Source organism: Lathamus discolor, chromosome 5 (genome assembly GCF_037157495.1).
Source record: "Lathamus discolor isolate bLatDis1 chromosome 5, bLatDis1.hap1, whole genome shotgun sequence".
Classification (NCBI taxonomy): Eukaryota; Metazoa; Chordata; class Aves; order Psittaciformes; family Psittacidae; genus Lathamus; species Lathamus discolor.
In genome coordinates, this window is record NC_088888.1 from 123,688,703 (window position 1) to 123,711,698 (window position 22,996).

The following is a 22,996-nucleotide window of genomic DNA, read 5'->3' on the forward strand; positions in this document are numbered from 1 at the left end:
AGCAGCATCTGAAAGCTATCACAAGAGATACAGCAGGGAATTCAGGTGGAGCTAAACATGACAAGAATAGTGGGAGAACAACTGAAAGAGAAAAGAAGTTTCTTTAAAATCATGCTATTCCAACATACGCTCTTAAGGCTTCTTTAAAAAGTTAGAATGAGAGATATGTATCCTACTAGAACAAGTTTACTAGTTTAAAATGTTACTGGCTCGGGCATTACATGTGAGCAGGCACCTGGGCTACTTAATGCTGGCCCTTGTCACATCCCTAATTATTCTTCACAGCTTGTAATGAAATCAGCAGCTTGATATATCTTACCTGTGTGTGGTGATATGGTTGCGGTATTACTGGAAGCTTTGCTGGAGCAGTAGCAGGTACTATTTCTTTCCAGTGTTGCCCTTGTCTGCAAAAAGAGGAAAAGCAAGTTATTATTGAGAGATTTTATTTTACGGTAAGTGCTATCTTTATCATTCCCTACGAGTTGCTTTCATAGAGCCAGGTTTGTGTAATGGGTTCCACTTAAACATTAAATACAACAAATAAAATAGTAAGTGCATGTAATTTCTCATCAAAACCATTTAAGGAGCTCAATTTAATCTTACAGTATAAAATAGAACATAAACTTAAGCCCGGGAGAAATCGGGGCCATGAGAAACCACCCAGTGTAAGAGTGTATGCCAAATGGTAGCTGCTTCTTGCCACGGAAGTTGACTAAATGGATCATAACTAACTTCCACACAACTTGGGAAGGTTTAATATAAATGAGCTTGCTGCTGCTGTCACGTAAGTTGCACCAGTATGCTTGGTGAGCTGGAGAGGATGGGGCACAGACATACAGGCTAAAAGTGAGCTGCCTAAGCTCATGATGGTTACAAAACACGTACACTCCAGGCTTCTCGTTTTGATGTGTGGAAAAAGCTATCTAATAATTTTGGTTTAAGTCAAGAGCTCTATTTTCAATGCTCATGGCTGTTTGTGAAATGTTTAACTCTTCTCATGCATGTTTGAATGGAAAAAACAACAAGGTTGATCGTTATTTTTAAAAGCACCATCTGAAAAACATTTTGTTATGTTTATTCTGGACTTTTTTACAACCATACATAATCTCAGCTATAGAATTCAGTCTTTGATACAAGTCATGTGGATGAATAGCTTTTTTTAAAGCTGAAGCATATATTTTGCATGGCTGCTTCTCGAGAGTTTAAAAGTTATGGCATTTCTCTAAGATCTCAGAACAACGTCAGAATAGTTATGACTGTGTAGTATCACTAGTGACAGAGTCAGGAGGACAACATGCCTCAGTTTCTTTTACGTAGACAAAGTGTCACGTATTTAGAGCTAATGCAGAAGTGTTGTGTGCTGGTTACTGTTGACAGCAAAAGTGTTCAAGAAAAACACTTTTCATGCTAATTCTATGTGGTTTTGTCCTTTGTGGTGAATGGTCAGTGACTGTTAGAAAGATTTCTACTTATAGATCATTTTTAAGTCCTCTCTACATATTTCTCTACACCTTTGATTCTTTCTAACATCAGTCAACTTCAACATACATATATAGCTTGGCATTCTTTCTCCATGAACTACTGCCCTGCTGTTTCTGCTTGTCACTTGTATCATGCAATTCTCTGCTTTAAGTATGTTGGCTTCCCCAGTTTAATTTAGGTTTTAAAAGCTCCAATTAACTACCTCTGTGCTTAACAGAAGACACCACTTGTATTGCTCATGTCTCTTGTATTATATGAATGCTTCCAACCACTCCTTTATCACTCTTAGAAAATCAAAGACATATTAATCATAGAATCATAGAATCATAGAATAGTTAGGGTTGGAAAGGGCCTCGAGATCATCTAGGCAAACTTGCTGAGGGCGCATTCAATCCCGCTGTCTATGTCAGTGATGAAGATGGTAAACAAGACCGGTCCCAACACCAATCCCTGAGGGACACCACTTGTTACTGGTCTCCAGCCGGACATCGAGCCATTGACCACAACTCTTTGTGTGGAGCCAGTTCTTTATCCACCGAGTGGTCCATCCATCAAATTGATCTCTCTCCAATTTAGAGAGAAGGATGTTGTGTGGGACAGTGTCAAACGCTTTGCACAAGTCCAGGTAGATGACGTCAACTGCTTTACCCTTGTCCATCAGTTCCGTAGCCCCATCACAGAAGGCCACCAAATTGGTCAGGCAGGATTTCCCCTTGGTGAAGCCATGCTGGCTGTCAGCAAGCACCTTGTTGTTCTTCATGTGCCTTAGCATGTTGTCCAGGAGAATGTGCTCCAAGATTTTGCCAGGCACAGAGGTGAGACTGAAAGGTCTGTAATCCCCTTCTGGAAAATGGGGGTTGTATTTCCCTTTTTCCAGTTGTCAAACCCTGCTCTTGCACTTTGCAAAATAAGGCAGAAGCTCTTCCCTGTGAGGGTGCTGAGGCGCTGGCACAGGGTGCCCAGAGAAGCTGTGGCTGCCCCATCCCTGGCAGTGCTTGAGGCCAGGTTGGACACAGGGGCTTGGAGCAAGCTGCTCCAGTGGAAGGGGTCCCTGCCCGTGGCAGGGGTTGGGGCTGGAGGAGCTTTAAGGTCCCTTCCACCCCAAACCAGGCTGGGATTTCTGACCTGTAACAGCTCCCCCACGCCAGGCCCTGTGGCTGCTGTCACTCAGCGGCAATACTGAGGAGGAGGCAGCCGGATGAGGCTCCATGGGTGTGAAGGTGGCACAAGGTCTCCTGAGGCAGCAGCGGTGGGAAGGAGGCTGCAGCCATGGCACAGGTATCCTCTCCCTCAGCCTGACCCCCATTTGTGCTCGTTTCCACCCACATTTTAATCTAGCTTTAGCTCTAAAGCTGTGTCTTTAGAGACGGGGCCGCCATGGGGCTTTTTTGCGCCACTTTTTACCTCAGACTTCCGAGGACGGCTGCAATGAGGGGCCATGCGCCCTGCGCGGTCTGACCCTCCTCAGCCGCCGTCACCGGCAGGGCTCCGCGCTGTGGAATCGAAACTGTACCACCGGCGCCAAAGCCAATCCGCTTCCACCTTACTGCGCGGCATCCGTCCCCCGCCGCTTCCCAGAGCCAATGGGATGGCGGCTACCGGCGGGGTTTGTCTCGCCATGGCCGCCGCCACCACGAGCTGCCGCCGCGCCGCGCTCCGCGGTTGGGCCGTTGGCGGCGGGGCCGCGGCGCGATGGCGGCGGCCGCTGCTGCCGGAGGCGGCCGGGGCCTGCCGCGCGCTCACGGTGGAGGTGGGCGGCAGGTGAGCGGGTCGCTGAGGGGGCTCTCGGTGCCGGCTGTGGGCAGGGTCGGCGGGTTCAGCAGCCGTGAGGGCAGTGCCGCTGGCCTTGGTCCCGCGCTCTGGGAGCGGGGCAGGGGTATTTCGGCATGGGGGAGAGAGTGTTCTGTAGCTGAGCGGGGGAAAGGGGCTCTGGGCGCCCGAGGAGAGCTCCCTGTCTTGTGCGGGTACAGCGGGTGCGCACCTGTGTGTTGTAGTGGTAACACAGGCTGAGAGAGCTGGGCTGGGGCAGCCTGGAGAAGGCTCCTGAAGGGGAGACCTCAGGGCAGCTCCAGCGCCTAAAGGGGCTGCAGGGAACCTGGAGAGGGGCTTGGGACAAGGGCCTGCAGGGACAGGCCAAGGGGAATGGCTTGAACTTGCCCGAGGGGAGACTGAGCTGAGCTCTTAGGCAGAAGCTCTTCCCTGTGAGGGTGCTGAGGCGCTGGCACAGGGTGCCCAGAGAAGCTGTGGCTGCCCCATCCCTGGCAGTGCTCAAGGCCAGGTTGGACACAGGGGCTTGGAGCAAGCTGCTCCAGTGGAAGGGGTCCCTGCCCGTGGCAGGGGTTGGAGCTGGAGGAGCTTTAAGGTCCCTTCCAACCCAAACCAGGCTGGGGTTCTATGAAACCAACCTCCACCTAGAACAGGTGGATGATTCATCTTCAGTATGAGCAAAATGTCTTGCCTCTAAGCCATATGTGTGAGTTCAGGTGAGATCCAGTGTAGCTGCAGGTCTTTGCTGCAAGGTGACGAAGTAGGTCGTTTGAGCCAAAAGCACTTTTAAGGGGACTTTTGCACAAAGAGTTCCAGTTTCTGTATCTAATGGGGATTTTTGTGTCCAGTGTGAAGTGTAGCCTGTATTCTATACAGCTGGTGCTGTAGATGAACACGGAACTTACTGGAAAATATATTTGGATTCACCATGAATAACAGATTATTTCTTTCCAACAGAAAGATGGAATTGTCTTCCGGAAAACTGGCGAGGTTTGCTGATGGATCTGCTGTTGTTCAGGTAAAAAAACAGTCGAAATTTGGGCAACTTCATAATGTCTGCATCTGAACAGTCATTGTTAGGATGTCAGAACCTGCTAAAAGTATAGAGAGCTTCAAGTGGCAATTTAATCCGTAATTAACCACTAGCTGTGTTTTGTAAGGCAGAGTTTTGTTTGGAAAGCAAACGTATTGGTGTGAAGCATGGATTTTTGTGAGTGTTTTCTGCAAAGGGTATTCTGGAGTTTTAGTCTGAATAAGTTTAGGGATTTGGACAATATTTTGTTTGCAGGTCATTTCACTTTATTTCTTTTTTCTCAATCCAGCTAGGTGACACAGCAGTAATGGTCACAGCAGTCAGTAAAACCAAGCCTTCTGCATCTCAATTTATGCCATTAGTGGTAAGTACTAAGGACAAAATGAGTTTTGTGATCATCAGTGGTAACCTTAGCAATGGTAATGATTGAGTAGTGGAGCTCAAGATGCTGGGGGAATGGGGAATGCAAAGAGCAGACTACAGACTCTGGACTGCAGAGTAACAGTCTGACAAAACAACTCTGTGGATGAGGGATGAGTGTGGATGTTATCTGTGTTGACTTTAGCAAGGCTTTTCACAGAAACTTGTGAACTTCATAGGATGGTTTGGGTTGGAAAGGACCTTAAGATCATCTTGTTCCAACCCCCCTGCCATGAGCAGGGATGCCTCCCGCTAAACCATGTCACCCAACATCGAAGTTCAGCTCTTACATTTCAGATGTGTGGAAAACTGGTTGGATTGTGAGCTCAGGGGGCTGTGATTATTAAGGGTTAATGACTTATGCTCAGACTGAATAATAGCTCCTCAGGGATCTGTCCTGGAACACGGCCTGTTTCATACTTGTAGCAGTGCCCTGGAATCCCTCTGGACTTGAGGTGCAGTAGTGCTCTGCACAGCTCAGACTGGGAAATAACTGGGTGAGCAGTCTATATGCAATATAGAATGGGAGGGTCCATTTGGGCATCAAGATAGAGCTTGAATAATGTAATCTGAATTCAGAACTGACCCTGTTCTGAGCATTACAGGCCTTTGGAAGTGTCCCTTCTAAACTGAATGAATCTGTGGCTCTGAGGTAAGTGATCTGTTGCCTTTAGGAATCCCTGTTTTGTTTTTAAAAGGTTGACTACCGCCAGAAAGCTGCTGCAGCAGGGAGAATTCCTACAAACTATCTAAGGAGAGAGCTTGGTTCCACTGATAAAGAAATTCTTACAAGCAGAGTAATAGGTAGGCTGCAACATTTCATTTACAATTTATTTCAACTCTTCTGGAATATGTAAATAATATGAATGTTTGAAACGGCATTGATTTCTAACTGCTCTTCGCAGAGTTGATTTGCAGAAATGTCAGAGGGAAGCAAACTTGTGGTTTCTTGTTTATCGGTACTGATTTTCAAAGCAATACATCACATGCGCTGCGTTCATATGACTTTATATAAGTCTGGATCTTCAGAAAGCTTGTTGTCACCTTTGTGGATATTAAGATCTCACCCTAACTGTAGAGATGTTACCTCTGCCGTTGCCCATCTCTGGACAGGTGGAAGAGGCAACCAAGCTAAACTCTGAAATACAGAGGCAGACTTACTGATTGGTGTACACTCATTCTCTTCCTCATGATCCTGGTTGAAAAGTTATTTTCATCATGGTTATTTCCATTCATGAATAAGAGAACACTTCGGAATTCAACATTTACATGTATACATCAGCATCTTAAGGCAGCAATGAAAATAATTAGAAGAGGGAACAGCCTATAAGGCCTAGGCTGTTACACAGAGTCCTATATGCTTCAGGCTGAAATAAGATTAATGGGAAATCATGGAAACATGATTGTTGCTTTTCTTTGAGGACTGTGTCCCTTCATTGAGGATACTTCTGATGAAATACTGATAGGTTGTGTGTATCCTAAAGCATAGACTTTTCCAACGGTTCGTTTGCTCACCCAAATACCTCTTATTTCAGTGGCACTCAGAGTGAAATATTAGACTTGATTATACATCATGCTACATTTCCTTCCGATTCTCTGCCTTTTTTGTTGGTTTGGGTCTCGTTTAAACCATTTGTCAGCTTCTCATGAGGTTATTAGAATGCAAACTGAATACTAACTACTGAAACCCAAATACTTCTTAGACATTGACTCTTTCTTTTGCAGATCGGTCAATCAGACCACTCTTTCCAGCAGGCTACTTTTATGATACGCAGGTAGGTCGTGCTCATTGTCGTTAACTGTAGTTACCTTCAGAATGGAAATCTTGGGTATATCCAGTGAAAATTTTGCATGATCTAGGCAGTGGTTTAATTAAAGCAGTTTTCACGAACATCAAGGAAGGGTTTATACTTTGAAAAAGTCTAATAGAGAAATGCTGCTTTTTAGTTTATTTCCTTGTCTCAAATTATTTTTATTACACACTAGTTTCCAAATTTTGTTGTAGAGGAACAGCATTCAAATATCCTCTGTACAACAGAGGAAAGAAAAGCTAATGCTGTATGTTGTATGATATGATATTATACATTTACATTAGTGAATTTTCTGTGAGCTTTCCAGTTTAAATACCTGATCAAATTTTTACTTGCAATTATAGATTTGTATAAATATGTGGAAAGTTTTGCTTTATTGTCCTTAGCTTTGTATTGACAGCTAATTAAAATGTGTAGGTCAAAATTATTCATTGTCTTTTATCTTATGCCAGATCCTTTGTAATCTTTTAGCAGTAGATGGTGTAAATGATCCCGATGTTCTGGCAATTAATGGAGGTAAGAGGACTGTTAAAAATTGCCTGCTTGTGTGTGATTTAATGCGATCCATTATTTCTAATACAGATTTTTATCTCCCCATTCCAGCTTCTGCAGCACTTGCATTATCTGATATCCCATGGAATGGTCCTATTGGTAAGTGAATATTTTGAAACGATGGATGATTTGAACATAATGGAAGGCTTAGACCACAGTTCATGCTTTCTTTTTTAATAAGAATCTGAATCTGAAGTCCACTAGCTTTTGTTTCAACTATTGAAACTAATTTTGCAATGGGTAGGGTTATTGCAATTCAGAGCACTATTTTTCCTGGGCTAAATGTGTTTCTGGACAGATTTATAGTCCAGGAATAGTATAGTATAGAGACCATTCACTTTATTTTTTCTTTAGAGAAACTTGGTCTTGAAAGACACCATGTAGAAAACAGATGGATAGGAATATAGCTTTTTTTTTCCCAGGAACTCAAGCTTAAGAAGAGCTTTATTTCATTGAGAATATTTTGGGGGAAGAGAAATGATCTAGCCAAGAACAAATACTTAGCTGTGTTTTCCTTTCACCTGCCTGTTTTCTAGAGAACATGTGCTCAAAGGACTTAAACCAAATGAACTTACAGCCTTGTGTATAATGTTACTCAGCATTATATGCCTAACCCAGAAGAAAATCAAGAATAGATAATTCTGCCTTACCCATTTGTTCTTGATATGTAGCTAACATGCTACTATTTCACAATGAACCCTTAGCTTTGAAACTTACACATCTAAAACCAAAAATGACTGTAAAATGATGTCTTAAAGAACTTCCTTATTATAACAATAATAATCTGGAGTTTCTTTGTAGGTGCAGTAAGAGTAGGACTGGTTGATGGAGAAACTATTATCAATCCAACTCGAAAACAGTTGTCTTCTAGTACTTTAAATTTAGTTGTTGCTGGAGCTCCACAAAATCAAGTTGGTAAGTAAGTTCATGATTAATAGCTGTTGAGGGTTTGAAAATCAAGTTAGTGTCTCTGATGCTCCCCTCATCTTTGAACCCTGTATTTTTACACAGTATTAGGAGTAAATAACAGTGGTAGGTTTAACTTTTGGTTAGATAAAGTAAATTCCATTGTATCTATCCAGTTTAATGTTAATCTGTATTTCTTCAATTGAGTTAGATTGCTTTTGAGCAATAAAATAATACGTAATTTTTTAACTTTCCGTTCACAGTTATGTTGGAAGCAACTGCTGAGAATATATTGCAACAAGACTTCTGTCACGCCATCAAAGTAGGGGTGAAGCAAACCCAGCATATAATCCAGGGAATTCAGCAGCTAGTGAAAGAACGGGGTGTTGTCAAGAGAACTGTTCAGAAGTTGTATGTTGCTCCTGAAGAGATTGTGGAATGTGCAGAGAAGTAAGTCCAGACCAAATAATTTGGTCTGAATTCTCTGAAGTGACTCGAAGTGGTTATTTAACCAGGATTTAATTTGATGAGCTCTGATCAGATAGTTTGGGGGGGTGAGGGGTTGTTTTAACAAAATAGCATGTTTTGAACGTTCAGCACTTGTTATGTTTTCCATAGAACCTTAGGAACGCAGCCTTCAGTTCTCTTTTATACTTAGTGAAAAGAACAGGTTAAAACAAGCACCCTGAAACCCCAGTGGAAGTAGTGTAAGTTAGTACGCCTTTCTTGTGGAAGGCTGACAAGAGAAGTTGGCATGTCCGGTGGAAGTGATAATTAGTTCCAGAGAGGTGGCAGGAGAGCAGGCAAGAAATGCAGCTGGAGCTACTAACATTTATAAATGTCAGTCTGGGGCTTTCCTACTGCTAACAAAGACAAACATTTAGTCCTCAAAACCTAATTATGTGTTCTATAAGCTGTGTTTTCAAAAGTTGTTTCTTTTCTTCCAAAAGACTTGCTTCCAACAAGATCTACGCGGTGTTCACGGATTCAGGCCATGATAAAGTAAGTGATCAATTCAAACATGATACAATTACTAATATCATAATGAAACTGTATTAAGATTTAGTTCTTTACACTAATGATAATAAAAACTCTTCTCTGCATATATTTGCAGTAGTTATAATAAATTGTTCTGTAAATTCTTATATACCAGAATATAAGAATATAAGTTTGCTGTATGTGGAGATGGAGACTCCCTTCTTACAAGGAGTCACATAAAGATTAGAGGTACCAGTTACTCCTGGGGAGATTCTGGTTGTGGAAAAGAGGAAAATCTTTCACAATGAGAGCATCAGCTATCGGAATAATCTCCCCAGAGAGGTGGTGGGTTCCCCAACACTGGACACTCTTCAAGACTGGGCTGGATAGCGTGCTGGGACATCTTCTCTAGACCATGCTTTTATCAAGAAAGGCTGGATCAGACGATCCTTGGGGTCCCTTCCAACCTGGTATTTGTGAGACAATCCTAGTCCTTATTCCCTGAGCTTTACAGAATTTCAAACCAAACAAAAAACCCAACAACTTGCATTATTCTGCTCTATAGAGTTAACTGGCTGCAAATTCTGTGTTCTAGATATCTAGAGATGAAGCAATTAACAAAATAAGGCTTGAAACAGAAGAACAGCTGAAAGGTATGATTTGCTGCTTTCTTAATGGTTAGAGAATGCTTACCTGGAGCTGATGCTACTGAGAGCTACAGTGGGCTCTGTTAGCCCAGCTACTTTAGTAAAAGACACCTAAAATTCATTTTCCAACTTGAGATGCAATTTCTTCTTTATACTCAGAAAAATTTCCAGAGGCTGAGCCTTATGAAATCATCGAATCCTTCAACGTGGTTTCAAAGGATATTTTCCGAAACCTTGTTCTGAATGAATACAGAAGGTAAGGAGATCAAACTGCTGCTGAATAACGTTTCTGTTGGCTTTCTATCCAAGACTATAGTTTCATTGATCTCGTAATTTCTGCTTGTTACTTTAGGTGTGACGGGAGGGATTTGACTTCCCTCAGAGATATTAAATGTGAAGTGGACATGTTCAAAATGCTTCATGGATCAGCCTTATTTCAGAGGGGCCAAACACAGGTGATATCTTGAAACATCAGAAACTGTAAATCAATTAAAAGCTGATTTGTGTCTTTCATTGTCTTGGGGGGAGGTGGTTTGAGAAGAGAGCAAGTCCAAAGTTGTATCTTTTCACCCCTCTGTGTAGACTTTCATGTTAAAGATGTTTGTTGAAACAAAAGCTTTTAATGTAAAACTTAATCCTGTTTGGTTTTAGACAAATGGGTGACTCAGTGAATGGGTCATTGCTGTGCAGAGCAGCACTGAACTGTGCATCTTTTAAAAGGAACTTCATACGTAACCTGGACTGAATATGGAGACCGTACCCCAAAAGTCATATTAATGAGACTTCTTTTCTCTTCTTTGCTTAAAGTGTCAGATGTTGTTGGAGGGATTAAAGTAAAATTGTACATGAGATTGGGTCTGCTATATTTTTATAGCTCATTTTCCTAGAAGCCGTTTTCCTGTCAGCCATTGATCTGACTTACTACAGGGAACATGCATATTTGCAAGCAGTGATTTACTCCTCAGTGCTCTCCCCACTAAAAATAACACATGCTGCCAGTCCGTCTGATAAACAGGCTTGCTCTTTTGCATGACATCTGGCCCAGGCTCTTAAATGAAGTAGTCTAGTTTTTAGGGAGCAAACTGTTCCAGTTTTAAGAAGCATTAAATTATTAACTTTTAAATGTGATTGTATAATCTTTGCAGATACTAATAAATCTGTGCAATGAAGGAAGAGGTTTGCAGGTGACAGTGTATTTGTTGCTGAAATCATTCTTTCTGATTCTTCATATACAGTAAAAGTTGGCAGTGATGGAAGTGTGTATGAGCAGTTTATTTACTCTCTGTCCTTTTATTTTAGGTTCTCTGTACAGTTACATTTGACTCTATAGAATCAAGTGTAAAATCGGACGTTATCTCAACAGCAGTGAGGTATGCTTCCCTAGGGTGTTTTGTCAGTGGTAATAAAAAGAGGGTGAGCTTTTAAGTACGGTTGATAAGTTACTTGATCTTCGCTATCCATTAGGACTGAAAAATGTGTAAAACTAGACTTTGGAGTTATCTTGGCTGTTGCTTTTTGAGGTGACATTAATTCCATAGATGCACATTTGAAACTGGGGAGTATGACAAGTAACAGCATCCAGTCCAGCTGAGAAAGAAGGGAAATAGTGAATTACTCTTGAATCTGCAAAACTGTGTCCATATGTCAAGCCTCTTTATATAAAACGGTTGATGAAAGTTCATTCTCTCTTCGTTCCAGGTATTTATCATCACACTTGGAACTTGATATGAGTTTACTCAATCTATTTCTCACAAGTTTGGCAGTTTTGCTCGATAGGTTGGATGCATGTAGCCCATGAAGTGCTGTTTCAAGTTTGGTTTGAGTGGAAAGCAAGCTAAAATGCAGATAACTGAATGATGGGCTTTTTTCCCCCAACTGTTTCAGTCTATCTGAACATTCTCATTTTGTCTCAAAATAAAGAAGTTCAGAGGGTGAAATGTGTGTGTTCTTTGTTAATGGAGTGAGGAAAATTTAACTTATCGTCTAGCAAGTCCTTGTGCCATTAACACTGCTGAGGGCTACCCCGTTGAGAGGGGAAACTCCTTCCCTTTAAAGCTGCAGTTCAGTGATCTCATCCCACCAGTGTGGGAAGCTTACATCTTAATTGAAGCAAAGCTGACACTCTTTTGGCCTGGAGCTGTTTGTCCGTATTCTGTAACTTTGGTATTCTTGGAAATCAGTTCCTGTGTTTAAATAATGGAGCTTAATTAGCAGTCAGTGGGTTGCTTCATCGATGCCTCTGTATGAATCCGTGTGCAAGTCTTGACTTGATGCAACTTTCTTCATAGATGAGCTTTTTGTCTTTATTGTTGAGTCAGATCTTATGATACTTCAGTAACTTTTTTGAGCACGCTTTTTGATTGAATCAAAAGCTATTTTGTGGTTACAGAGATTCTCAGTTCTTCTGAGTGCTGAAGCTTCTGAGCCTGTACTGCATTGTGTGCAGCAAGATGCTGATGTTCTGAGAGTCTGAGTTTCGTTTGTTATTCTTCCTTCAGACACACCAAAACCAGCATGAAGCACTGACAGGCCTATTCTGTTCAGAACAGCCAGGAACACTGTTTTAATGATGATGATGATTAACATATGGGTTTTTATTTTGTAGACTGTGCTTTTCAATTTGTTTTCTACATAGAAAACCCTAGGAAAAATGTGGGTGATCAGCAAATCTATTGATTTATGGTTCTGGCTGGGTTTATTTGTAAGCGTAACTGCATGTGATCTTACAAGTTGCTTATTGTATTGTATGTTTGATGGCTCTTTTTTGACATGCTCTTGTTTTTAATTCTTAGTGGGATAAAAGATAAAAACTTCATGCTGCATTACGAGGTAAGAGCTTTACTGTGTCCCAGCTTTCGGCATGATTCACAGAAGGGCTTTTAAAGGAGATATTGATCACTTCCAAGGACACTTATCTCCAGGTTTTCCTAAAACTTATGAATTAAAGTTCTTATGTGAATTTGTATTGCACTTTATGAACAAAACCATTGGTTTCCTAAAAAGCACTGGATAATATGTAAATTGCCATCTGATACAGTCTTTTTAATATCTTAACATTAGGTGAGCTCCTTAAGAACGGGTTGTTACTGAAAACAGGATTAATCTGCTCTATTCTTTTTACTCAACTCTATTAATATGTTCAGCTGACATACTACACCAACAGTCAATAAGTCCTTTTACATCTTGGATCTCTCTCAACCTTTGGAACTTGCCCAGAGTATTTCATACAGGCAACAGGCACATCTTATCCTGTTATCTGTATGACGGAAACAAGCTTTCTGATATGTTGTTTGGCAAGTTTGATTGGAGTAAACTTGTTGTGCTGTTTCTCAGCTACCTTGTGACTGCTTTATTCTCTGGAAGTAAAACATTCACTAATCACTGCCTACAGTGCTCCTGGTTTCAGACTGAGTGACTAATAGCAGTCAGTCTACAGGACTGAAATTGCAGTGTACTGGTTTGATTTTTTTTAATGTGTTTTTACTATAAGATGCACCAAAGCATCAAAGGATCTTTTCTAAGTGTGTGTTTTAAAATAATAATTAAAAAACACCTAGCTAATTTTCTCTATACACATTTTTTACTTCATAGTTTCCACCTTATGCAACTAACGAGATTGGCAAAGTGAGTGGTATGAACAGAAGAGAACTTGGACATGGTAAGTTCAGACTAGAGCAGTCCAATGCTCCTAAGTTGTAATGTTTTATCTGATTAGTTTTATTTATGGGTGGTTTGGTGTCTTTTATAACCAGGTGCGCTGGCAGAAAGAGCTTTGAAACCAGTTATCCCCCAGGATTTCCCATTCACAATACGAGTTACTTCTGAAGTCTTGGAGTCAAATGGTATTATGGTTTTCTGACTTTTAACCTAGTGCCAGAGACTAAATCTGGTTCTCCAAAAGGCTCAAGTTTGATAAGCTTGAATTGTAGGCATTATAGTTAATAAATTTCATTTTTAACATTCTTAATCTTGATACCTCTGTTACCTAAAGTACTTAAAAAGGATGTGTATGGTCATGAACAATGGACCTTTCTTCCACTTTGTGTAGCAGCAAAGTATAAATATGAAATGTAAATAGGAAATCTGAGTTTAATAATATTTGGGGGCATTTTTATGCTATAGAGTGAGGAAAATAAAGTCAGCATGTATTGAGCCCCATTCTTCAGTGTTTAATCATAGCTCGTACCCTCACTGCCTGAGAGGTAACTTCTCCTGGCTGTCTGTATTTGTTCTTTCCCATCTCCAGTCTGGGAGAGAGCTCTCTCCATGTCGCCTCCCTGCAGATTCCAATGTGTGTGTGGCAAGAAGTTCCCCGAGGAACTTCTCACTAGCACTGCAGTGAGATGAGGTGGCTGGGAGAAGGGGTCAGTGGAGAGAGGGGACCCATTTGCAGCTTGCAAACCCACAGATTCCTTACCTAGGGTATTTATTAGTGATGCTTGTTGAGCTTTTTTGGTGTTGGTATCATGAAAGATTCAAACTGTATTACCCGTTTCTTGTTAAAATACTTCTCCCACAGAGAACTTCTAATTGCAGTTATTTATGGTAGCATGTGTGCTGCTGCACAGGATTTTCTGGAACAATTGACGTTTCAAGCTGTCATTGAAGGATATCCCTGAGAAGTTTTGTTTCAGATACTTCTGACCAGTGTTTAATACTTTCTTTTTCTCTGTATTCTAACTCCTTAGGGTCCTCTTCAATGGCTTCTGCATGTGGTGGAAGTTTGGCACTAATGGATGCAGGTACGAACTACAGCACTTAATAGGATAAACTACATATGATAGAATCATAGAATAGTTAGGGTTGGAAAGGACCTTAAGATCATCCAGTTCCAACCCCCCTGCCACGGACAGGGACACCTCACACTAAACCATCCCACACAAGGCTTCATCCAGCCTTGCCTTGAACACCGCCAGGGATGGAGCATTCACAACTTCGCTGGGCAACCCATTCCAGTGCCTCACCACCCTTACAGTAAAGAACTTCTTCCTTATATCCAATCTAAACTTCCCCTGTTTAAGTTTTAACCCGTTACCCCTTGTCCTATCACTCCAGTCCCTAATGAAGAGTCCCTCCCCAGCATCCCTATAGGCCCCCTTCAGATACTGGAAGGCTGCTATGAGGTCCCCACGCAGCTTCTCTTCTCCAGGCTGAACAGCCCCAGCTTCCTCAGCCTGTCTTCATACGGGAGGTGCTCCAGTCCCCTGATCATCCTCGTGGCCTCCTCTGGACTTGTTCCAGCAGTTCCATGTCCTTTTTATGTTGAGGACACCAGAACTGCATGCAGTGCTCTAAGTGAGGTCTCATGAGAGCAGAGCAGAGGGGCAGGATCACCTCCTTCGACCTGCTGGTCATGATAATGTGTTACAGGATCTGGAAACAACCAAATGTTACAAAAATGTATTTTTATTTACCACTATTAGGAGTTCCAGTATCAAGTGCAGTTGCAGGTGTAGCCATAGGGCTCATTACCAAATGCAGTCCGGAAAATGGAGATATTGAGGACTATCGTTTGTTGACGGACATCCTGGTGAGTGTCCTAGCACTGTGGTGGTTACTGCTGCTCTAAATCCTCTCTATGCCCTTTTGTGTAGTGTTTTACCCAGTCAGGTCGGGAACATGCACTACTGGAAATACCAAATAGTTTCATCTTCTCTGTTTTGTCTCCCAGATTCTTTCCCTATTTCAAAAAATCTCGATGAAATGTCCGGTCATGTGTCTCAGGTTTTAGTAATTACTCAGTTCTTTCTTTTAAGCTCTCATAAGCTCTCTTTCCAATGAATTTTGTCTTTTTTCTGGATTAATAATTCTTGAATAATTTACTGAAAGCCACAGCATATTGAATGGACATAGGGAAAATTGCTAAAGGGGGAAGAGTGAATGTTGTCACACTGCTGCTGCTGCACCCTGGCATCCACTGATAGTGCAAAATCAGCTGTGGACCAGTTATTCAGAGCTAGTCCACAAAGCTCTTTATTTATGACGTGAGAAGGGAGCAGTGCTAATCCTGGGCAGCAAAATAAGGCTGAAGACAACCATGCAAGTCTTAGAAACGATTCCAAGTCTGCAGAACTGCTTGGTGGCTTATTGAAACACAGGATGCGCTTTTAGTATAAGGAGGCTTGGCACTGGGATAAAGTTACTCCAATTTGTTTTCTTTCTGTCTATGCTGGTAGGGAATTGAAGATTACTATGGCGATATGGATTTCAAGATGGCAGGTACTAATAAAGGAATAACTGCCTTACAGGTATTGTAACATTAAATCTTCCCAAAATGAAACTGTGCCATGGTATCTAAACCTTTTCTTGCATACTGATGCCGCTTAACCCTTTTCCTATTAGGTTGATCTAAAACTGCCAGGAATACCAATAAAAATTGTAATGGAAGCTATTCAGCAAGCTACAGGTAGGTCCATATTTGTATTTGCACCCATTTTATCATATAATATGATAAATTATACTAAATTCGAAGTTTTACGAAACTAAATAATACTTTTATTTTGCTGTTCTCATTGTGGAAAAGCTATCTTCAAAAAGCACTGGTCTGGTTTGGGTGTTGCCTGTCCTACTTCAATGTAGGCACTTCATACCAAGTAAAGGGCTTTTTGTGTCACAGGAGAGCGTTCAATCTCCAAAACTCCCGGCCCTTTCCACCACTGTTAAGTTCCATATTATTGGGCACAGCCCCAGTGACAGTGTCTGCTGCTCCTGGAGGTTCCTGTTATTAACCAGAACAAACTGGTGCGGTTCTAATGGTCACCAGTTGGGTACAACAGGTACTTTGTTTGGAGAAACTGCAATAAAATCAGTGGCATAGCAAACTAACGTGCAAAAGAGCAGCATCGGGGTAATACATTGTGAAATATTTGCATGCGGTAGTTTGTGTGTGACTGATACGGCATTACTGAGCCACCTGAGTTGGTAACATATTTGTCATACAGTATTGAAACAAATGTGGTAAGTTGGGGAAAAAAGGCTTGCTCTTTGCTGTGCAATACATCAGTAAAAAGGGCTGATAAAAATAAACTCCAGACTAACTTTAAAGTAACTTTACACCAAATTTGAAATGTCTTTTGAGCAGTGGTGTTCTTAGACCTGAAGTAAAACCTGGTGTCATCTCAGGGAGTTCATGGTTAAGATCTAGCAGCTCGATTCCTTATGAGTAACACAGGTCGCAAAGGCTGAGGTGCGGGTTTGTGCACTGAAACTCTGGATTGCTTTTGGTTGGTGACAGTTGGGAAGGGGAGGAAGCATCTGAAATGGATGTCAACTGACACACAAGCACCTTATTACATGACTTCTAAATCCAACAGTACTGGTACAAAAAGAACAGCAAACTCTTTCTCATTTATCATAAATTCAGCTATATTTACTATTGAAATTTACTGCTGTCTGTATTCTGACCCTTATTAAAATGTAAGAACTCCTAATTCCTATTCGGTGGTGGTTTACTTGACGCAGCTCAGCTAAAGTTCCAGGCCAGCGTATCATAAGTGATCAAAATATGGCTTATCAGCACTCTGCTTCATCTGAATGATACCCTGAAACAGAACTGTGTGTATGTTCTGGGCAGCATAAAATCATTGAGTGTGCTCAAGGGGTGGAGTTTATATGCACAGAGCAGAAGGTTGTACTGCAGCGAACGCGCACTGCCTGAAACGTGTTAGGTAACCACGCTACGTTCTCAAGTTAGGCAGGAGGCAGGTTTCTATGAATGGATGTTTAGCTTATTTATAACAGAAACCGCATACATGTATTTCCATCTTACACGAAACTCTTTACTTTGTCCTTCCTCCTCCTTTCTCCCCCAACCCCACAGCTGCAAAGAGGGAGATCTTACAAATTATGAACCAAACACTGGCAAAACCCAGACCTAATAGGAAAGAAAGTGGACCCGTTGTAGGTAATGCTCGTTATATGTTGATATGAACTCATCTATTTTATAATTACCTTTTAACAATAAGCTGCTGCTTAAACCAGTTGGTTTTTAATGAATGTCTGTTACGTGTTTCTGCCCCTTGGAGTCATTTTTCCTTTGAGTTTTGAGGTGAATTTGGGGGGGTTTTACTGCCATGTGGGACAGCAGCAGTAAACTGCTGTACACCAGAGAACAGAATTAAACTGAAGTTATATGGAACTCTCAGAGTGGGTAAAGGTGTCAGTATTGATACGGCATAAGGTAATCTACACTCATCAAAGTATTTGTGTTCCATGTTTTCACTTCAATTCTACAATGTAATTACATCAATGTTCAGCCAGTACAGCAGCTCTAGAAGATTAAAACCTAAATGAACATGACATAGTTCGTGATAGCTTACAAGGTTATTATATTAAGCATTTCAAGAGTACTTTTACATTTTCTTTCAGAAACTATCCACGTTCCACTATCAAAAAGATTAAGGTTTGTTGGTCCTGGGGCCTATAATCTGAAAAAGCTTCAAGCACAGACTGGTGAGACTTTCTTGCTTCCTCTGATATTATCCTAATGTGCTATTAGCTTCTCTATATGTGTATTGCTAGTGCGGAGTTTTTGGTTGGTGGATCTTAGTAGCGCAGGTATTATTAGCACAGCTATTGCTGAATCTTAATGCTATCTTTATGCCCTTTCAGAAACTATAAGTAGCTAAACTTAAACTTCCCGGTTTTTCTGTAGACCATCTCCATGAAACTGGCATTTGTGCTTCAGCAATGACCTAGTAAGCAGATAGGAGGAAATGTCAAGAGAAAAGGGCAGGTTTAATTTGTGCTTTATGCTGCAGGCTGCAAAACACTGTTTTTTCAGACTCGTATGGTGTTAGGTGTTCCAGCGCTCAGTACAAAGTGAGTCTGTGCTGTGTCTTGGGTAATAGATGCACATGTTTTGAAGTGCTGATGCAGCTGAGGTGAGCTTCACCCTACTTCGTTGTGTAGATTCTCTCTGTAAAAGTGCTTGCAGTTTGTCTCACAGCAGGAATTCCCGGTGTGGTGCACGTGTGATGGTGCTTTTCAGGGCTTAGGGAAGATGCAGTTGAAGGGTCGCTTAGGAGCAGCTTTGCAGATAGTGTTGAATGCAAGATATAAAGCTAAGCAAGTGTGGTCATGAATATGCTGAAGTGTAGATCAAATCTATGCAGCTTCTCTGCCTATGAACTAAATAAAGCCTTTTTGCTCTTGAGATCTTAATGAGTCTGCGCAAAATCATTTTGCTCTATTCAAGTCTTTACTGAATATAACTGCTTGCTGAAGCAGTAGCACTGTTCACCTAAAACCTCTCATTCAATCCTCTTTCAAAGGTGTAACTGTAAGTCAGCTGGATGAAGAGACGTATTCTGTGTTTGCCCCCACCCCTATTGCCATGCATGAAGCAAGAGAATTTATCCATGACATCTGCAAAGATGATGTAAGGGAGAATTCTGTTGTTGGCTCTTTCAGTTTGCATTTGGTGAACATGTGTCTTACTGGTTTCTCTTTTCCCCCTACAGCAAGAAGTGAATTTGGAATTTGGTGCAGTTTATACAGCCACGATAACTGAAATAAGGTATAAGACCTGCTCTGAAGTTAAAGTAGAAATTAATTTATGTAGTTTATGATGTAAAATGATTGCCAAACATGTATCAGTGACACCTGCGTCAATCCTAGTGTTTTTTCAGCTGAAAATACTCTTGTTTCTTAGTATGTCTATTTATTTTTGCTGCTTGTTTAGCTATTGGGATATTTGTATAGTAAAACCTAAGGCTTTTTTGTCTTTGTATCTGATGTGGTAGGAATTTGCTTTTTACTTCTCAATCCAATAGGTCTTGCAAAAACTGCATGTACTTCTGGGGGGTAATTACTGAAATACACAGTCCTGAAATGGCTGATTTCCATGCACTTCCAACTGAGGAAAAACGAGAGGACATGTTGTGGTTGAGATAAGATTTTGAAAAGGGAGGAATAAAACCTTGTTTATGACAAGTTTTCTAATGCTTGCCATGGGGTCAATATGCAGAGTAAAATCCATAGACCCGTGTCAGTGCATTTTGAGGTAACCCTGCTGTTTTCTGTTGCAGGGACTCCGGAGTGATGGTAAAACTGTATCCGAACATGACACCAGTGTTACTGCATAACTCGCAACTCGATCAGAGAAAGGTAATGCCTGCTTAAGCAAGGACAAACTGGACGCTTAGATATGGTTTTCATCAATTCTCACTAAACAGAGTCTGCTTTAGCTGTAACACATCTGCTGTTGCAGAGACTGTTTTCATGTTAAAAGCTGCGTTAGCTGAGCAGCGCCTTTTTGGTTAACCTCTGCTGTACTTAGAGCTGCAAACAGTCTAACTATATGTCTACTATGGTTTTATTCTTTGTGCTTTTATGTGCATCACCAAGTTCTTTAGATCCGCAATCCCTTTACTATGCTACACTTAGAAACCTGCTGTTCATAAGGTAGCGTTGAGTTGCTGTGATTGTCTGAAGTGTAGCATGAGGAATCCCTAAAAGAAAGAACTTTTACAGCTAACAAAATCAGTCACACTGCAATAAACTCTTCCCAAACTCACTGTGTTCCAGATTAAACATCCGAGTGCCCTGGGATTAGAAGTTGGACAAGAAATTCAGGTAAGTATTTCTTTAACTTTAAAATGCAACCAAACTGTTGTTCCTATCGTAGAATTTGAGTGACTTATTTGGTTTTTTGGTTCTGGTGTGTATAAAGTGTTTTTCCTGTTACATTCCCTTTCTCTGCTGGTTAAAGGTCTGATCGTTTCAAGTTAGATTTATTGAGTGTCCACCTCCTGCTATCAGGGTACCACATGAATTCGACAGCAATATAAGCTAATGGTGCCTGTTGTTTATGGCTTTGCTAGCATCACATTGAAAAACCAGACCAGAACAACTACCTTTCAAGGAAAATTCTATCTCCAGCTCTCTAAGTTGATCAGTCTGAAAGTGTTTCGTTTTCCTCACAGGTTAAATACTTTGGACGTGACCCAACTGATGGCAGAATGAGGCTCTCACGTAAGATTCTGCAGGCACCAGCTACAACTGTGCTTAAAACCCTGACTGACAAAAACAGCATTGTCCTGGGAGGTACCGTTCCACAGTCATCGACTTCATCCCAGTGACAGGTAAGGCCGTAGGAACAGCTTCGGATGACTCAGTACAGTTCTTTCTTTACAGCTGTTGCGAAGAATTGTATCAGTCTTGTTTTTCTACAGTACAGTTACCCTTCGGTGGTGTGCAAGTACTGCTTGTCACTTATGTTGCAGCATGTTATAAGTTATCCGTGGCTTTATCACACCCTTTTGTGTGCTGCAGAGGTAAAGAGCTTGATATTTAAAACTGGTTCAAGTGCCCTGACAGTTTAAGGCATCCTACACAGCCTACTTTCTCCAATACAAACTCATTTGTTCATCTACAACATCCATGGGAGCATTCCCTCTTCTCTTCCTTGCCATCCTTTTTTTAAGGGGGCGATTCTGTGATTCTGTGAAGAAGGGAGGGGAGGAGAAGAAAAAAGAAGATGCTTGTTCTGAGTCACTTAGTAGAGACTTTCTCAGGCAATCTCAGTTAATGGAATGCCCAAGGCTCTTCCCTAGAACTGGTTTTCCAGCATGTATTTGACTGTTAATAGAGTTATCATAGAATCCCAGACTGGTTTGGGCTGGAAGGGACCTTAAAGCTCCTCCAGCCCCAACCCCTGCCACGGGCAGGGACCCCTTCCACTGGAGCAGCTTGCTCCAAGCCCCTGTGTCCAACCTGGCCTTGAGCACTGCCAGGGATGGGGCAGCCACAGCTTCTCTGGGCACCCTGTGCCAGCGCCTCAGCACCCTCACAGGGAAGAGCTTCTGCCTTATCTCCAGCCTGAACTTGCTCTGGTTTAGTTTAAGCCCATAAAAAGAGTTATGCCTATACTTTTCCCCGTGCTGTTGTCTACATTGGTTTTCATTGGGAATCCATTAGAACACGAAGGCGTCTGATCTTAAAACCAAGACCAGTTACGCAATGAGATTGGCACACAGGAGTACAATGCACCAGTGGTAACTTGAGGCCATCTAGAGCAATCTTTAGGAATGATTCACAGCCCTGGAAGAAATTAAATGAATTAAGTAATGAATTATTTGAAGGAATGTCTGTGAATGCCGTGCCCTGGTATGAGCAGTTGGTTACTGGGGATTTTCTGTCTCTTTCAGGAAGCAAGCTGGGATAGTTGATGGAAACCCAAGCGACCTTTGCTAGAATCTGTAGATGTCTGCGCAGGGATCTGCAGGTGGATGGTAGTGAATCATACGTTAAAATAGACACTATTTATGCTTCAAGGTGATGTGGAACCTCAGAGCCTTCAAATTGATTAAAAACCCTTTTAAAACCAGAACCAAGCGATGCTTTTCTCACATGTGACGAGGGTGAGGCTCTTGAGCGTGGAATTGTGTAGGCTGAAGAGCAGATTACATTGCAGTGCTTAATGTTGTTCTCACTGTCCTGTCAAAACTGTAAAGATGAGAAGCGAGTATTCCAGGGAAAAGGAATTACCCTGTTACTTGGTTGAGACACGCTCTTGATCCGAGTTTTACTGGCTTTTCAGGGTGCAAGACTGAAGTGTTGAGCAAAACACAGACTTGAAGTATCACCTTTGACATGATCGACACTGTTTCACATGAATACATCAGTAACTGTGCTAGGGTTCAGATTGCTGAAGTATCTGAGCAGAAGGGGGACAAAACAAAGGACCTGGCTGAAACATCATTATTGTCTGGGTTCGTTAACAGTTCATTGGAAAATACATCATTAAAACATTAAAAATAATTGGTTTGGAATAAGCAATCGATGGGATAAATCTTCCCCCTGAAACACCCTCACTAAGGGTGTCAGAATTCCTTTACTGATCATATTCCATCAATGGAATGTGGCCTCTGGCATCACCGGCCTCTTGTAGCCTTCAGACCATTCACCCAGGGGCTCGCAGAACCACTTGGTTTTCTCCCGTGAGGTACAGCTTTGCAGATGAAAGGGGGGAGACCCTTCCGCTGTTCACCAGTTTGTACTTGAGCCAGTACCAACTTGGGCTCTGAGCCTCCTGAAAGGAAAACCAAAGCACTGGAGGGAGGAGAAATGTGAATGTACAGTAACAATTGCTCGTTCTTTTTTAATCTAAGTTACAATATTAAAGAAGGAAGAACCAACTGTGCCACCCCTCTGTACTTGTGTCTTTCGTCGTATGGGATTGGAAAGGTTTTCCTTAGCAATCTTTTCCTCTTTGAGGACTGTGTTCTCGAGCAAGCTCTGGCTGCTCCCTCCCTGGCAGTGCTCAAGGCCAGGTTGGACACAGGGGCTTGGAGCAAGCTGCTCCAGTGGAAGGGGTCCCTGCCCGTGGCAGGGGTTGGAGCTGGAGGAGCTTTAAGGTCCCTTCCAACCCAAACCTGGCTGGGGTCCTGTTTCTTAGT

The 22,996-nt window shown here is 41.9% G+C and overlaps 2 protein-coding genes across 4 annotated transcripts in view; one reads left to right on the plus strand and one right to left on the minus strand.

The window, feature by feature from the left end:
* CCDC85A (coiled-coil domain containing 85A) overlaps window positions 1-2,955 on the minus strand; it is a 271,108-nt gene extending 268,153 nt beyond the window's left edge. For all 3 annotated transcript variants that reach the window (XM_065682465.1, XM_065682466.1, XM_065682464.1), the window contains exons 1-2: window positions 2,887-2,955; window positions 320-404 (exon numbers count right to left, since the gene is read on the minus strand). The gene's annotated coding sequence lies outside the window, so the exon portion shown is untranslated. The remainder of the gene's footprint in view (window positions 1-319; window positions 405-2,886) is intronic.
* Window positions 2,956-3,100: 145 nt separating this feature from the next.
* PNPT1 (polyribonucleotide nucleotidyltransferase 1) lies at window positions 3,101-22,743 on the plus strand. Its single transcript, XM_065682479.1, has 29 exons — window positions 3,101-3,243; window positions 4,207-4,267; window positions 4,572-4,646; window positions 5,401-5,506; window positions 6,428-6,477; window positions 6,966-7,029; window positions 7,117-7,164; window positions 7,867-7,980; window positions 8,235-8,421; window positions 8,922-8,973; window positions 9,545-9,602; window positions 9,756-9,852; window positions 9,949-10,051; window positions 10,896-10,966; window positions 12,389-12,425; window positions 13,188-13,254; window positions 13,349-13,438; window positions 14,285-14,338; window positions 15,020-15,126; window positions 15,773-15,844; window positions 15,939-16,002; window positions 17,416-17,499; window positions 17,964-18,047; window positions 18,869-18,975; window positions 19,058-19,113; window positions 19,625-19,703; window positions 20,124-20,171; window positions 20,522-20,680; window positions 21,746-22,743. The coding sequence occupies exons 1-28, from the start codon at window positions 3,101-3,103 to the stop codon at window positions 20,675-20,677; spliced, it is 2,334 nt and encodes a 777-aa protein (XP_065538551.1). The 3' UTR covers window positions 20,678-20,680; window positions 21,746-22,743.
* Window positions 22,744-22,996: the final 253 nt, after the last annotated feature.

Excerpts from the sequence above, each read along its gene's own strand:
- PNPT1 (XM_065682479.1), top strand. The coding sequence starts at position 3,101 with ATGGCCGCCGCCACCACGAGCTGCCGCCGCGCCGCGCTCCGCGGTTGG. Across the intron at positions 17,500-17,963 it reads AGAAAGTGGACCCGTTGTAG|AAACTATCCACGTTCCACTA; the intron begins GTAATGCTCGTT and ends ATTTTCTTTCAG. Across the intron at positions 18,048-18,868 it reads AAAGCTTCAAGCACAGACTG|GTGTAACTGTAAGTCAGCTG; the intron begins GTGAGACTTTCT and ends CCTCTTTCAAAG.